Here is a 16,822-nt window from a genome sequence, read left to right as displayed (position 1 = left end):
ACACAGCTGGATGGCGCAGGGTCATTGTTAGGCCTTCAGTATGTTGATAGCCAGAGGAAAGGCCAAGGCTTGTAGCCTGGGGACACAAATCCTGACCAAGGGTGGCAGAGCCTGGTCTAATTCAACTCCCAGCAGGGCCAAGTGTGCCTGATAAGCTTGTGGGCAGCGCCCTCTGCTGGTGTTTTGACATTAAGACTTAGTGGCAGAGCAGGAGATTCAAGAGAACAGAGGATGCTCTTATTCAACGATTCTTACTCAGTGTATTAATATGCTCATTGTCAACAACTTTGAAAACACAGAAAAGCACCCATGGGAATACACTCACAAAAAGAACACTTTATGTTAACAGTTGAACCCCATTGTTAGAGACAGTCCCTCCTCATGTGTTGGCAAATTTCCCTCCAAGTTTTCTCTAGGCATATATACTGGAAAGATAGATAGATAAGTGCAATGTATTTAATATACTTAATAGCACTTGTATTCCAGCTCAGCCGCCTTTGACCTTGGCAAACTACCTGACCTCTCTGTGTATAAGTTTCCCTGACTTGTAAAACAAGGATTATAATTGGTGTCTTGCTTACAGAGTTGTGTTAAGACTAACTGTTCTAATATGCATCAAGTGCTTACAGCAGTGCCTGGTACATAGTAAACAATCAGTAAATATTGACTAGCGTGGTAACCAGAATAATTTCATTCCCACAATGCCATCAAAGACGTTTTCATCCTAATCTCTGGAACCCATGAGGAGATTACCTTACAAGGCAGAGGAGACTTTGAAAATATGATTAAGTTGAAGGACATTCAGCTGGAGAGAGTAGCCTGGATTATCCAGGTGGGCCCAGCGTAGTCCCATGAGTTCTTAAAAGCAGAAGTGGGGAGTTCCTGTCATGGTTCAGTGGTTAACAAATCCGACTAGGAACCATGAGGTTGTGGGTTCAATCCCTGGCCCTTGCTCAGTGGGTTAAGGATCCGGCATTGCTGTGAGCTGTGGTGTGGGTCGCAGACGCGGCTGGGATCCCATGTTGCTGTGACTGTGGTGTAGGCCGGAAGCAACAGCTCCGATTAGACCCCTAGCCTGGGAACCTCCATATGCTGCGGGAGCAACCCTAGAAAAGGCAAAAAGACAAAAAAAAAAAAAAAAAAAAAGAACTCACTGTCAGGAAAGCGTGCCTTTGGAAAAAAGATGAGTGTGCACATTAGCTAATAACTAGAAAGATAAAAAGTTCCAAATATTCAGTCACATAAAAGACCCTCTGAAGAAATGGAGGGTGGGATGCATGGCTCCCCTTAGCCATCTCAGCAGAAGCCAAAAATAGAGATTTCCAGAAATATCAGTGGATGATCCTCCTGGCCAGCTGAGTGGTCCTCTAGTATACATGATTCATGAAGTTCTGGAAGATTTTATACCAGCAGAAACACTGCCAGGTTGGGCCTGAAAGACAAAAACAGTACAAATGAAGGAAGACTGTTGGACCCCTAAGTTCTATTTATGGGAAGCAGGCTGATAAAACTACTCAGCTACAAACCAACAGATGCTTCCTTTTAGGAAAAAGGAAGGATGACTTGGGCAGCCAAAGCCATGAACTTCAGGGCATCATTGTCCTGCCTTGAGGATAGTGCTGATTGCCGGCTGGATATCAACACTGCTTGGAACCAGTTACTCCTTTTGTCTTTCTATCTCCTCCCTTGTTTAACTAGAATATCTACATGTGTTATCCCACTTCTTCCCCTGCCTGGTGTTTTTGGAGCAGAAGATTTGCTTCTAGAGTTTCACAGGTTAGTGGGGACTCATGCCCTAGGATGATGCACCCCCAGAGTCCACCCGCATCTGATTTAGATGATGAGATTCGGGACTTCTGAGCTAATGAGACTCAGATGATAATTTGGGACTCTGCATCGATGCTGTAATGGAATGAGGCTGGGGGATCTTGGAATAGGGATGAGGTCTTTTTGCATAAGAGACGATGTCCATCATTGAGGACCAATGTCGACTGTAATACGTAGAATAATGGCTCCTGGTGGCAGCATCCATGTCCTAATCCCCACATCCTGTGACTATGTTACCTTACACTGCAAAAGGAACTTGGCCCATGTGATAAAGCTGAAGGACCTTGAGATGGGAGATTAGCCTGAATCATCAGGGTGGGCCCAATTCTAGTCACATGCGTCCTTAAAAATGGAGAACCTTTCCCAGCAGCAGAAAATCAGAGAGATGATGTCTTGAGGACTCAGCCTGCCATTGCTGGCTTTGAAGATGGGGAAAGGCCATCAGGAACCAAGGATGCAGCAGCCCCTAAAAGCTGGGAATGTCCTCAGCTTACAGCCAGCAAGAAATGAAGATATTGGCCCAATAATTTCAGAGAACTGAATTTTGCCAACCATCCAAATAAGCAGAAAACAGGAGTTCCCTCTGTGGTGCAGTGGGATGGCGGCATCTCTGCAGCACCACCCAGAGCAGTGGGTTAAAGGATCCGGTGTTGTTGCAGCTACAGCGTAGATCAGAACTGTGGTCCAGATCTGATCCCTGGGAACTCCATATGCCTCAGGGCAGCCAAAAAAGAAAAATCAAAAAGACACAAAAGAGCAGGGTACAGACTCTCCCCTAGCATCTTCAGGATGGATCACAGCCCTGCCCATGCCTCGACTTGACGTCCCTGAGACCCCGCCAGACCTCTGACCTGCAGATCTGCAAGATAATACATTTGGGCCATTCGAAGCCATGAAATGTGTGGTAATTGGTTCTGGAAGCCATAGAAAATGAATACAACTATTATAAAATATTTTGTAGTCTATTTTTTAAATTTAGCACAATATGAGGAACTTTATCCCATCACTGAATATTCTGCCACAACATCATTATAAGTGGCCTTGTGAGAGTTCCCTTCATGGCTCAGTGGTTAATGGACCCAACCAGGATCCATGAGGATGCGGGTTTGATACCTGGCCTCAATCAGTGGGTTAAGGATCCAGCATTGCTGTGGCTGTGGTGTAGGCTGGCAGCTGTGGCTCTAATTGGACCCCTAGCCTGGGAACTTCCATATGCCATGGGTGCAGCCCTAAAAAAGCCAAAAAAAAAAAGGCCTCGTAGAATTCCATGATTGTTGAAACTCCTCTGTCATGTGATGAGATTACTTACACTTTTGGACTATTAGAAATAATGATGGTAATTATTTTTCTGTATGTGTTTGCACACATCTCTGATTATTTCCTGATGAAATGCTGTGTAAAGTGTATTGATCCTTTTATGACCAATATTTAATTAGCAGACACTTATTTCTCAACCCTTCCTTCCTCCAGGACATAGAACAGGGGAACTGAAGGGCCTGAAGGTGATTGGGGACGGGAAGGCTTGAGGTCTGCAGGGTCTTTTACCTTCTACCTTGTTTCTTAGCTGTTGCCTGCCTTGCAAAACTACCATAACTGTGAATAGGTGACCATTGTAACCAGGTCCAGCCCATAAAAGACATGCAATAAAGAGGAGGAAGCAGGAGTTCTCCTGTGGCTCGGTGGGTTAAGGATCTGGCGTAGACACTGCTGTGGCGTGGGTTCAGCCACAGCACATGCCGTGGGTGCAGCCAAAAAAAACAAGAAGAGGAAGCAGAGGAAAGATGTGTGTTGAGGTGACACCTGCCCTCGCAGGCCTTCCTGCAGATGCGGACAGAGGGCCGCGGTCCCACCCACAGCATCACATCCAGCAAAATCTAGAAGCATCTGAGTGTGGCTCATTTGCCTCAGATGACAAAAGGACTTGCCCCTATACCCCGCACCTCTGCCTGATGGTGTCGCTTTCTTTCTGTCCCCCAGTCTTCTCACCAAGGGCCAAGTGTTCATTTCATTCCAGAACAATGGAAAGGCCGCAGAACAAAGAGCTTCCCATGTGACTCCCAAAACTGCCAGTGACTTTGCCACCCTAAAGGTGTGGATTGGGGTTTATTTTCCCATTTATTTGCCTCAAAACTTTTCCAGTCTCAGAGTTCCCATTGTGGCTCAGCAGGTTGAGAACCTTACATAGTGTCTGTGAGGACACAGGTTTGATCCCTGGTCTTGTTCAGGGGGTCAAGGATCCGGCGTTGCGGTAAGCTGTGCTCAGGTTGCAGAGGCTGCTGAGATCTGGCGTGGCTGTGGCTGTGGTGTGGCTGTGGCTGTGGTGTGGCTGTGGCTGTGGTGTGGCTGCGACGTGGCCGTGGCATAGGCCAGCAGCTGTCTGTCTTAAGCTGCTTGAGACTTCCTAAGGGCTTATGAAAACAGGACAGAAATAGTGGCATATTAGCCTGAATCCCTGTGTACCTTTCAATGTATAATACAGATATTTTGGTGGAGGTGGTTTACTTCACTCTTCAGGAATAATAATAATATCATTATTATTATTAATGAAATCAGTGATCTCGTTTCATCCCAGTGTGGTGGAAAGATCTGTTTCCTGCACCACGCCCCCTCCCCCTTGTCAGAGCGGCCTACCCTCTCCCAATGGTAGTGACCTTGGTGTGTGAAAAATTGCTAAATGTCACACTGTGTCGTCCAGTGACAAGGCGAAAAAGGAGGAGAAAGAGAAAAAGGAAGAAGACAAAAAGGAAAACCCCAAAAAAGAGGAGTAAGTACTGAGAGAAACCGCCTCCAAAGAGGGGGTTCCCCGGACACAGTAGGCCCGGTCCCCACCCCCTCCGAGGAAGGAGAGCGATGCCATGAGGACTTAGTGTCAGCCCAGGAGCGGGGCTGCTTAGGGCTGCAGAAAAGGAGTTGGTGTCAGGAGAGGATCAGGCCTCCTGAGATGGTATGAAGATCCTTCCGCAGGGCGAGTGTGGGAGCCCCAGCAGGGACGAACCCACAGGGTGGGGTGGGGACGGGTAGGCAGGGTTGTCTGCGGCTTCCGGAAAACAGTTGGGAGCCTGCTCCATCCCCCGCCTCCAGCACAGCCTATAAATTCGAATCCTCCGAAAATCCTGAAAATGAAACCAGAAAGCCTCCTAAGCTATTTCTCCCGTTCAGTGCTGGCAGACGTTACTTCCAAGGTTCCCCGGTAGCTGATTTGGGTGGAGAGGCAGGATCCTGGTACTCATTGCAAATGAGTCTTAAGCACATCGGCACAGATGCCCACAAGGGGAGGGCCAGGGGCTCCCAAGTTCAGTCTAGAGAGGAGCTGCCTCAAAACCACCTGCGGTGGTGACTAAATGTGCATTTAGCGCATTTCCAGGCTCCAGCCCCAGAGGGGGTCTGGGTGGGCCTGAGTGTCAGCATTTCCACAAAGCTCTCCAAGGGAATTCCAACATCACCAAACTCCTTCTTCTTCACCAGCATCCTGCAGGGTGTGGATCACCTGTGTCATCACCATGGTTTCATAGTCCACTTCGGCTTCCCAGGCAGCTGAGCTGGGAGGAAAGACCTCTGAGTCTGCTTTGTTCCCAGCCTGCGTGGGGGCACCCATACACCCACATGACCCCCCAGGCCCGACAGGACCCTGTCCCGTCTCTTCAGCTTTGGCCTGCTGTGGCCCTGGTGTCTCTAAGCCCCTGCAAAGCTGTGGTCATCCAACAACACACTGTGCTCTTTGTGTGTCGGTGTTTCCAGAAAGAAGAAGGAAACCATCGTGGTGGACCCGTCCAGCAACCTGTACTACCACTGGCTGACTGTCATCGCCGTGCCAGTCTTCTACAACTGGTGTCTGCTTGTGTGCAGGTGGGAGTGTGGGCCGAGGCCTCCACCTGAGAGAGGCAGCTGGACCGGCCACCAGCCAGCTGTATGTGCCTCAGTGTCCCTGTCTTCCAGGAGGGCCTAAAAGAGGCCCACCAGGGTTCCCTGAGGCACTGGTGGGGCCTGTGTTTGAGATCAAAACAAGGGTCCTGGGGAGTTCCTGCTGTGGCACAGTGGCTTAAGAATCTGCCTGCAGAGGCTCAAGTTGATGCAGAGGCATAGGTTTGATCCCCAGTCTGGAGCAGTGGGTTAAAGAATCAGGCAAAGGTCACAGCTGTGGCTTAGAGTCAGTCTCTGACCTGGGAACTTTCATATGCTGAGGGTACTGCCGGAAGAAAGGAAGGAAGGAAAGAAGAAAGAAAGAAAGGAAGGAAGGAAGAAAGAAAGAAAGAAAGAAAGAAAGAAAGAAAGAAAGAAAGAAAGAAAGAAAGAGAGAAAGAGAGAAAGAAAGAGAGAGAGAGAGAGAGAGAGAGAAAGAGAGAGAGAAAGAGAGAGAGAAAGAAAGAGAAAGAAAGAGAGAAAGAAAGAAAGAAAAAGAAAGAGAAAGGAAGGAAGGAAGGAAAGAGAGAGAGAGAAAGAAAGAAAGAAAGAAAGAAAGAAAGAAAGAAAGGAAGGAAAGAGAAAGAAAGAAAGAAAGAAAAAGAAAGAAAGAGGAAGGAAGGAAGGAGAGAGAGAGGAAGGAAGGAAAGAGAGAGAGAGAGAAAGAAAGAAAGAAAGAAAGAAAGAAAGAAAGAAAGAAAGAAAGAAAGAAAGAAAGAAAGAAAGAAAGAAAGAAAGAAAGAAGGAAAGTCCTGGCACCCAGGAGCCTTCTTTTTTTTCCCTTTTTGACCACCCTTCGGCATATGGAATTCCTGGGCCAGGGATCAGATCCAAGCCGCAGTTGTGACCCAAGTTACAGCTGTGGCAATGCCAGACCTTCAGCCCACTGCACCAAGCCAAGGATCGAACCTGCGTCTCAGTGCTCCCAAGACTCCACCAGTCCCCTTGTGCCACAGCAGGAACTCCCATGGAGCCTTCTTAATTGGGTTGCAGAAGGAAGATGCAGGGAGGAGTTGCTGCTCCTCTCAGGGGAAGGGAAGGGCGCCATTCCTGAGCAGACCTGCAGGACAGAGGGTCTCTATTAGTAGTGGGCTTGGGCTTTCCAAGTTGGCTGCTGGTCCAGGGTGCAGGCTGAGCTCTTGTGAGGGCGAAGGAGGGGCCTCAGTGTGTCCCAAGCTCACCTTTAGGACGGGAGTGGAGAACGAGCTGTCCTCTGTGGGGTAGATGTGGCTCCTTCCATTGCTGATCTCTCAGAAACGACTGTATCTTTGTTGGCATTTTTCCCCAGAAAGGACGAGTCCTCAGCCCTTTCTCTGACTCTACCACTGAGGCCTGGAAAAGCTGCCCTTCCCTGGGGGTTGGGGGGTCTTGTCGCTTTCTGCTGAGACAACAGGGCCCACTCTTTGGGGTCAATCCTAGCTCTTCTTAGGAGCTCTGTGACCTTGGGACAGAAAAGTTTCTGGGAGCCTAAGGCTCCTCATCAGAGCCTGGGGTGCTGACGTGGGGGTGCAACGCTGCAGGCAGGGCTGTTAGTGGGTTGGACTGACCAGCCAGGGTTTGTAGCAGAGAGCTGCTGCCCTCATGGGCCCCTGCCCCAGGCCCATCTGTCCTCCTTCTCACACTGGTTTAGGGCCTGTTTCGATGAGCTTCAGTCTGAGCACCTGATGCTTTGGCTGGTCCTGGACTACTCGGCAGACATCCTCTACGGCTTGGATTTGCTAGTCCGAGCCCGGACAGGTGAGTGTGTCAGGCCTTCTCTGGGCCAGCTGGCAGACCCCACAGCATGGGCAGGAGGGGACCTGGGGGCCACAGGGCAGGCTCAGGGAGATCTAGGACAGGAGCCCTTGGAGTGCCTCTTCTTGGACAATCAGAGTTGCCAGGACATGTTACCCTGTGGCTTTTTTTTTTTTTTTTAGGGCCATACCTGTGGCATAGTGAGGTTCAAAGGCTATGGGTCAAATCAAAGCTGCAGCCGCCAGCCTACAACACAGCCACAGCAACACCAGATTGAGCCACATCTGCAACCTATACCACGGTTCACGGCAACATCAGATCCTTAACGCACTGAGCGAGGCCGGGGATCGAATCCACGTCCTCACGGATACTAGTTGGGTTTGTTACTGCTGAGGCACAATGGGGACTCCTACCCTGTGGCTTTTAGAGGAAGAGTTGTGGTATAGAGAGAACTAAAATCTGAAACAGGGCCCAGGCAGATGATGAATCCTTCAGATTAAGATGGGCCAGGACCTGGGACCCTCACCAGAGTGCCTGCTCTGGCACCCCAGCAAATGTCTCCTTGAGTAACAGAATACAAAGAACCTATAAGGGACCAAAAATGCAAGCATGCACAGACTACCTAAGCCAGTTCTCCAGCCCAACCCACCAATCCACCCCCACCCTCATCCCATTTAAGAGACCAGCTTCCCCCATTCTCAAGACATGAGTACCTGCTACTTGCTTTTGCTCCTTCCTGCTGGATAAGGAGTCCCAGTAAAGCCTGGCCTGAATTTCTCATCAGGCCTCTTCTTTTTTTCTTTTGCTTTTTAGGGTTGCACCTGCAACATATGGAGGTTCCCAGGCTAGGGGTCTGATCAGAGTTGTAGCCGCCAGCCTACACCAGAGCCACAGCAACACCAGATCTGAGTCGTGTCTGTGACCTTCACCACAGCTCACAGCAACGCCAGATCCTTAACCCACTGAGCGGGGCCAGGGATCGAACTCAAAACCTCATGGTTCCTAGTCAGATTTGTTTCTGCTGCACCACGACAGGAACTCCATTTTTCTAATTTCACAAAGACATCGCATAAGCTGGTAAAAGCCCTGCTTGTCATTTCCAAGGTTTTTAAGCTAAAATGGTGCCATGGTTGTAGACCACTGGGTCACAGAAAAACCTCAGGTAGCTTCATGACGAGCAAAGTTTTCCAGACACATCCTGTTTTCTCGTCGAAACTGCTGCATGACAGAGTTCCTGGGGGCCTAGAGGTTAAGGATTCCATGTTGTCCCTGCTGTGGCTTGAGTTTAATTCCTGGCCCAGGAACATTTGGGTGCTGTGGGTGCTGCCAAAAAACAAAAAACAAAACAAAACAAATACTGCCACAGAGACAAGAAGTGTGGACACTATTACCTCCATCACACTGCTTTAGAAATGATGCGAGGTGGCTGGCCCAAAGTCCACCGTGACCCCCGAGCAGGTCAGACGGCACCCCTTCTGCTTCCAGATTAGTGCCCATAACTTAGACAATCTCAAGAACACAGATGCATGGTCACATGGCTCCCTGGTCAGCCTATGGAGATGCCAGAGCTTGGTGGGTGGCCAACTCATTGAAGGGACTCCCTGTCTCAGTCAGGCTTCAGAGACAGGCTGCCCTCACTCAGACATTGATCCCACCCCTTTTTGTGCTTGGTACTGTCCTTGGCAACCTCAGATTCAGCAGGAAGCCAGAGGAGAGCGGGGCCGGTGGGCACAGACACCAAAAGGGCATGGATCATGTTCCAAGTGACAAAATCGTCAGACTTGAGAGAAGATAGTTAAGGAAGTAATGGGGAGTCCCAAGCACAGGAGTGCCACGTAAGGATCCAGGCACCCCATAAACACGACTGTAACCAAAGAATGAAATAGAGAAAGGGGGCCAGGAACCAGGGAGTCTTTAACATGTGACCGCAGACTGGATGTTTGCTCTTCACAGAGGAAGCAGTCCTACCTCTATCTGGCCTTGAAAGTGTGGCCCTGGACCAGCAGCATCACCTGAAAGTTGTTAGACGTGCTCCAGTGCCACGGGACCAACCTCTGGGGTCGGATCTGGTGCTGCATCTTACAGAGCCCTCAGGGTGGTTCTGATGCTACCCAAGTCTAAAAAGCATTCATTATGTTGGTCTATTCTTGTGCATGTTTGAAAATGAAAGAGGGAGGAAGGAAGGGAGGGAGGGAAGGAGAGAGAGAAAGAAAAATGAAAGAAGAGAAGAAGAAGAGAAAGAAAGAGAAAAGAAGAGGATGTGGCAGGTCATGGCCTATTTGATTGATTTCACCAGTAAGAATGCCTCAGGACACCCACGGACCAGCTCATCTCCAGACCAGGCTGAGTCCCAGTGGTTGGGACCCAGGCTTCATAAGTTTTGTTTGTTTCTTTCTTTTTAGGGCCACATCCGCAACATATGGAGGTTCCTAGGCTAGGGGTCGATTTGGAACTGTAGCCGCCGGCCTATACCACAGTCACAGCCACGCCAGATCCGAGACACATCTGAGACCTATACCACAGCTCATGCCAATGCTGGATGCTCAACGCACCAAGAGAGGCCAGGGATCGAACCGGAGTCCTCATGGATACTAGTCAGATTTGTTTCCGTTGAGCCAGGATGGGAACTCCCAGGCTTCATATGTTTTAAAAGCCACTTAGGTGACAGTAATGTGCAGCCAGGAAAAAGAACGCCTGTGCTCCTCAGCAATGTTTTAAAAAGACTGGTGGTGGAGTTCCCGTCGTGGCACTGTGGTTAACGAATCTGACTAGGAAGGATGAGGTTGTGGGTTTGATCTCTGGCCTCGCTCAGTGGGTTAAGGATCCGGCGTTGCCGTGAGCTGTGGTGCAGGTTGCAGACGCGGCTTGGATCCCGCGTTGCTGTGGCTGTGGTGTAGACCAATGGCTACAGCTCCAATTAGACCCCTGGCCTGGGAACCTCCGTATGCCGTGAGTGCGGCCCTAGAAAAGATGGGGGAAAAAAAGAAAAAAAAAAAAGACTGGTGGTGCCCTGTTAGTGACTGGTAAAGTCAATTTGCTAAGCCATGACAATTGTTTTTAAATATTTTATTGTTAATATTTTCAGACATACACAGAACAGGTAGTAGCATTAAGAATTTCCATGTAGGAGTTCCCATTGTGGTGCAGCAGAAGCACATCTGACTAGGAACCATGAGGTTTCGGGTTCGATCCCTGCCCTTGCTCAGTGGGTTAACGATCTGGCCTTCAGCTGTGGTATAGGTTGCAGATGCAGCTCTAGGATCCAGTATTGTTATGGCTGTGGTGTAGGCTAGGAGCTGTAGCTCGGATTGGACTCTTAGCCTGGGAACCTCCATATGCTGTGGGTGTGGCCCTGAAAAACAAAAACAAAAACAACAACAAAAAAGAATTCCCATGTACCCTCACCCAGCCCCAACAGCTATCAACATTTTGCCAATCTTGTTTCATTTATCCTCCCAAACCTGTTCTTGGATGGAGGGGTTTTTGTTTCTTTGTTTGGTGGTGCCTGCAGCATGCAGAAGTTCCTGGGCTAGGGATCAAACCTGAGCCACAGAAGTGACAATTCCAAATCCTTAACCACTAGGCCACCAGGGAACTCCCTCGGATGGAGGTTTTTAAGGCAAATCTCATACAGTAACCTATTAGCATGTAGCTTTGACTAGGGGCCCATTTTTTAAACATAACTTCCATATATCTCTTAAAATTTAACAATCATTCCTCATTACCATCAGATGCCCAATCCACATTCAAATTTACCCAACTGATCTGTATTTTTTGGTTTTTTTGGTTTGTTTGTTTTTTTTTTTTTGTCTTTTGGGCCACACTGGCAGCATGTGGAGGTTCCCAAGCTAGGGGTCAAATCGGAGCTACAGCTGCAGGCCTACACCACAGCCACAGCAACTCGGGACCTACGGCGCATCTGTGACCCATACCACAGCTCATGGCAATGCCAGATCCTTAACCCACCAAGCAAAGCCAGGGATCGAACCTGCGTCCTCATGGATGCTAGTCAGTTTCGTTAACCACTGAGCCACGATGGGAACTCCTGATCCGTATTTTTAATTGAATGAAATAAATTAGATCAGGAGTATCCTGCTCTGGTGCAGTGGGTTAAGAATCCGAAGGTAGCAGCTCGGGTCACCGCAGAGGCACAAGTTCAATCCCCAGCCTGGCGCAGTGGGTTAAAGGATCCGGCATTGCTGCAGTTGCAGTGTAGGTGACAGCTGTAGCCTGGATTCAATCCCTGGCCCAGGAACTTCCATATGCCATGGGTGCAGCCATAAAAAAAAAAAAAAAAAAAAAAAAAAAAAGATCTTTGACTAGAAAATATCAGCATACATTTTCCGTAGTAATGGTAAGTGCGGTTTTTGAAATTGTTTCTATTATATATGTACAACTGCATCTTGTGTAGTCCAAGGTAGAATACCTTTCTGTGGACCATGGTCATGCAAAAGCAGCCTCTTCGATGCCCACATGATCTGTCTTCTTCGTTAGGCTTCCTGGAGCAAGGCTTGATGGTCACGGATGCCGACCGGCTGTGGAAGCACTACAGGAAGACTGTGCACTTCAAGCTGGATACATTGTCCCTGGTCCCCACGGACCTGGCTTTTTTCAAGGTGGGCATGAACTACCCAGAACTGAGGTTCAACCGCCTACTGAAGTTGGCCCGGCTCTTTGAATTCTTCGACCGCACAGAGACGAGGACCAACTACCCCAACATGTTCCGAATTGGGAACCTGGTCTTGTATATCCTCATCATCATCCACTGGAATGCCTGCATCTACTTTGCCATCTCCAAGTTCATTGGTTTTGGGACAGATTCCTGGGTCTACCCAAACATCTCCATCCCGGAGTATGGACGCCTCTCCAGGAAGTACATCTACAGTCTCTATTGGTCCACCTTGACCCTGACCACCATTGGCGAGACCCCACCTCCCGTCAAAGATGAGGAGTATCTCTTTGTGGTCATAGACTTCCTGGTGGGCGTCCTGATTTTTGCCACCATTGTGGGCAATGTGGGCTCGATGATCTCGAACATGAATGCCTCACGGGCTGAGTTCCAGGCCAAGATCGACTCCATCAAGCAGTACATGCAGTTCCGCAAGGTGACCAAGGACCTGGAGACGCGGGTGATCCGGTGGTTCGACTACCTGTGGGCCAACAAGAAGACAGTGGATGAGAAGGAGGTGCTCAAGAGCCTCCCGGACAAGCTGAAGGCAGAGATCGCCATCAACGTGCACCTGGACACGCTCCGGAAGGTCCGTATCTTCCAGGACTGTGAGGCAGGGCTGCTGGTGGAGCTGGTGCTGAAGCTGCGGCCTGCTGTGTTCAGCCCTGGGGACTACATCTGCAAGAAGGGGGACATCGGGCGGGAGATGTACATCATCAAGGAGGGCAAGCTGGCCGTGGTGGCCGAGGACGGGATCACCCAATTCGTGGTGCTCAGTGATGGCAGTTACTTTGGGGAGATCAGCATCTTGAACATCAAGGGCAGCAAGTCGGGGAACCGCAGGACAGCCAACATCAGGAGCATTGGGTACTCGGACCTCTTCTGCCTCTCCAAGGATGACTTGATGGAGGCGCTCACTGAATACCCAGAGGCCAAGAAGGCGTTAGAGGAGAAGGGGCGGCAGATCCTGATGAAGGACAACCTCATCGACGAGGAGCTGGCCAAGGCCGGGGCAGACCCCAAGGACCTTGAGGAGAAGGTGGAGCACCTGGAGACCTCCCTGGACACCCTGCAGACCCGGTTTGCGAGGCTCCTGGCTGAGTACAACGCCACCCAGATGAAAGTGAAGCAGCGGCTCAGCCAGCTGGAAAGCCAGGTGAAGATCAGCCTTCCGCCTGAAGGGGATGTGCCTGGGGATGTGCAGGGGGACGAGCCCCAAACGGAGACCAAACAGCAGTGAAAATGCAGCTCTGTCTCCGGCTTCACAGAGTCAGCCGTCCTCGTGATGCTGTGTGGCCCCGGCTCCATGGTGCTGGATTTGGCTGGGTTGAATTCCAGATTTCTTTACCCTTTGCAAGCCCTGGGGCCTTGGGAGAGATCCTCAGTTTCCTCATCTAGAAAAGGGACCTCATTAAGTCCCCAGTTAAGTGGCAGGCTGCTGTGAGCTCCATGTGAGATGCTGCATGGGGGTGGGGGGGGCTTTGTACAGTGTGAGATGTCCCCAATGCAAGAGTATGAAAGTGTGAGCACAGAACTCTTATTTTTTTATCCATGAATATTTAGACTTTTGAACTTTTTTTGTTTTTGGCCACACCCGTGGCATGTGGAATTTCCCAGGCTAGGAATTGAACCCTCGCCACAGCAGTGACCCAAGCCACTGGGGTGATGATGCTGGATCCTTAATCCATGGCGCCATCAGAGAACTCCCTGAACTTATACTTTTTTTGTAAATGGAAGATTATTTAGTCACCCACCCCCTTCCGCCCCTGAACCCGCCACCTTCTGATGAGGGAGATGTAATAGACCCCAAATATTCATGGACATCAAGTTTGATGCATGAGACAGTTTGGGGCATGTTTCTGACTCTGGTATCTCCTCCTGTGCTCTTTGGGATCCTAGCAACCCTGGCCTTTGGTGGCACTCTGACAAACACCAGGGTTGAAGCCAGGTCGCCCCAGCTGAGGTTACTTCAAGTCTGAGAAGCAAATGCAGGCTCCCAGCCATCCAACCCCTGGGGAACTGGAACCTGATTCATAGAAAAGAGCATCCGTTAGGGAAAGAGACACCACCTAAATCACCACCTGGGCTCAAAGACAGCCTCCCTCCTGGTCCTTGAGTCGGGGCTCTGGGGCAGCATGCTCTGTTGAGAGCAGAGCCTCTCAGTTTGGGGTCAGAATGGGGTCCTCAAACAAGCTGAGTGTGAGGACTTTGGGGCCATAACTTTGCAGGCTGCTCCTCCACCCCGGAAGAGGAAGCCTCGCAATCCTGGGTTATTACCTCCTGGGGCGAAGCCCTTAGCTAGCCAAAAATGTACTGAGTGGAGAACTAGCTCTTTTTGTTTTATCCTGTAAATAGAATTCCATTAACATTTCGTTTTAGAAGCTAGCTATAGATTTGGGTTCTGTGATTGTGAATTATTACCTTAACGGCCCATCCTTTCCTTAATACACATTGTAAATAACTCCGAGACAAATTGCTCTCCTGATGCAGAGAAGCCATACACGCAGGTTTTCCTGCACTTTTCTTCAGTCTCTCTGCTTCTGTCTTTGTCTCTGTCTCCCCTTCTTCCTTCTTTCTCTTATCTTCCTCTTCTTCTTCCCTCTTCTCGGACAAGATGCCCCATTTGCTTTGGCAACTTTGGCCTCTGTGGTCTGATGTTATCATCTATATGCTACATAACTGGGCCCTCACGTAGTTTGGACAAAAGGTGCTGGATTTTCAAGTATGCATTTTGGATTTACATGGGTCTCGTCTAGTTTTTACAATGGGTCATTTGACCATTTTAGCTTTTTAAAAAAAATGAATTTAAAAGGCCTTTTAAAGGAAGGCGTGCTCCAAGCTCGTACCATCGGTAAAAATGTAACTAACAACGTGTTATCAAAATGCATATGTTTTAAAAAGCCTTAAATATTAATTATGCCTATGTTCGTGTTTGCACAGGAGAAATAGAGACATGGATTTTAAAAATACTGAATGACTCCTGCTTCATATTTTGTCGTAAGGGAAGATTCAGTCCTGGGGTCTGTGTTTAGGGCAATGACTCTTGCTTCCCCCTCAAAGAACAGGACAGCACACGCTCCATGTGAGGAAATGTGTACAAAAGCAGGTAAGAAAATGCAACCCTTCTCAGAGCGAATAATTCAAAGCATTCAGGGGTTATAAGAAGTGCATTCCAGGAATTCTCTTGTGGCTCAGTAGTTAACGAACCCGACTAGGAACCATGAGGTTGCAGGTTCAATCCCTGGCCTCACTCAGTGGGTTAAGGATCCGGCATTGCCGTGAGCTATGGTGTAAGTCATAGACACAGCTCAGATCCCACGTTGCCATAGCTGTGGTATAGGCCTGCAGCTACAGCTTCAATTCCACCCCTAGCCTGGGAACTTCTGTATGCCACGAGGCCCTAAAAAGCACACAAACACAAACACAAAAAAAAAAAGAAGAAGAATGCTAAATTTCCTGGCATCATTTGTCCAGGGTCGCCATGGGGGTGTTCAGGCAGTTCAGGAAGGCATGAATCCACAGGAAGCTGGGTAAGCATTTCCCCAGCTTTTCCTAAAGTTTCTGTTCAAGGAGTTGGGATGGTAAGTTAGAATGAGAGCTTCAGGGAGTCAGGACTGCCCTGGTTCAAGTCACAACCCTGCCACTTGAGTGAGGTTTTTTTTTTTTTTTTTTTTGCCTTTTTGCCTTTTTGTCTCTTCTAGGGCCGCTCCCTCGGCATATGGAGGTTCCCAGGCTAGGGGTCTAATCGGAGCTGTAGCGGCTGGCCTACACCAGAGCCACAGCAACATGGGATCCAAGCTGCGTCTGCAACCCACACCACAGCTCACGGCAACGCCAGATCCTTAACCCACTGAGCAGGCCAGGGATTGAACCCGCAACCTCATGGTTCCTAGTCAGGTTCGTTAACCACTGAGCCACGTTGGGAACTCCTTGAGTGAGTTCTTTAACCTCACTAGACCTCGCCTTCCTCTCCTGAAAAATGGGAGCGATATTGCCCACCTCCCAGAGGTATTGTGAATGAAATTGTAAATAACACAGTGTAATGGGGATGTTCCACTCAACCTCATGGGTGCAGAAGACATCGCCTTGGAGTTCCCGTTGTGGCTCAGTGGGAACCCAGGTTAAGAAACCAACACAGTGTCCATGAGGATTGTGGGTTCGATCACTGGCATCACTCAGTGGGTTAAAGATCTGGCGTTACTACTGCAGTGAGGGTTGCAGATGCAGCTCGGATCCCGTGTTGCTGTTGCTGTGGCTGTGGTGTAGGCCGGCAGCTACAGCTCCAATTCCACCTCTAGCCTGGAAATTTCCATAGGCTGCAGGTGCAGCAGTAAAGAGAAAAAAGAAAAGAAAAGGAGGAGTTCCCATTACGGCACAGTGGTTAACGAATCCGACTAGGAACTATGAGGTTGCGGGTTCAATCCCTGGCCTTGCTCAGTGGGTTAAGGATCTGGCATTGCCGTGAGCTGTGGTGTGGGTTGCAGACGCAGCTCGGATCCCGTGTTGCTGTGGCTCTGGTGTAGGCTGGTGGCTACAGCTCCGATTAGACCCCTAGCCTGGGAACCTCCATATGCCGCAGGAGCAGCTCAAGAAAAGGTAAAAAGACAAAAAGAAAAAAAAAAAAAGAAAAGGAGAACATCACCTTATTTTCCTACAGGGGTACATGAATACAATGTCATGTCATTAGCCTCC

General features: G+C 49.3%; 1 protein-coding gene across 3 annotated transcripts in view; it reads left to right on the top strand.

Annotated features, from left to right (window-relative positions):
- CNGA3 (cyclic nucleotide gated channel subunit alpha 3) overlaps positions 1-15,097 on the top strand; it is a 79,192-nt gene extending 64,095 nt beyond the window's left edge. For all 3 annotated transcript variants that reach the window (XM_085018716.1, XM_085018715.1, XM_085018714.1), the window contains 3 exons: positions 5,566-5,673; positions 7,358-7,464; positions 11,956-15,097. In XM_085018716.1, the coding sequence (XP_084874842.1) occupies positions 5,566-5,673; positions 7,358-7,464; positions 11,956-13,370 (1,630 nt within the window). In that variant the 3' untranslated portion in view covers positions 13,371-15,097. The remainder of the gene's footprint in view (positions 1-5,565; positions 5,674-7,357; positions 7,465-11,955) is intronic.
- Positions 15,098-16,822: the final 1,725 nt, after the last annotated feature.

This window comes from Sus scrofa, chromosome 3, assembly GCF_054392235.1.
Source record: "Sus scrofa isolate SSC_HxYL_T2T_F1_AM1 chromosome 3, Sscrofa_HxYL_maternal_Yorkshire_Landrace_v2.0, whole genome shotgun sequence".
Classification (NCBI taxonomy): Eukaryota; Metazoa; Chordata; class Mammalia; order Artiodactyla; family Suidae; genus Sus; species Sus scrofa.
This window is presented reverse-complemented; position numbering and strand designations above follow the sequence as displayed.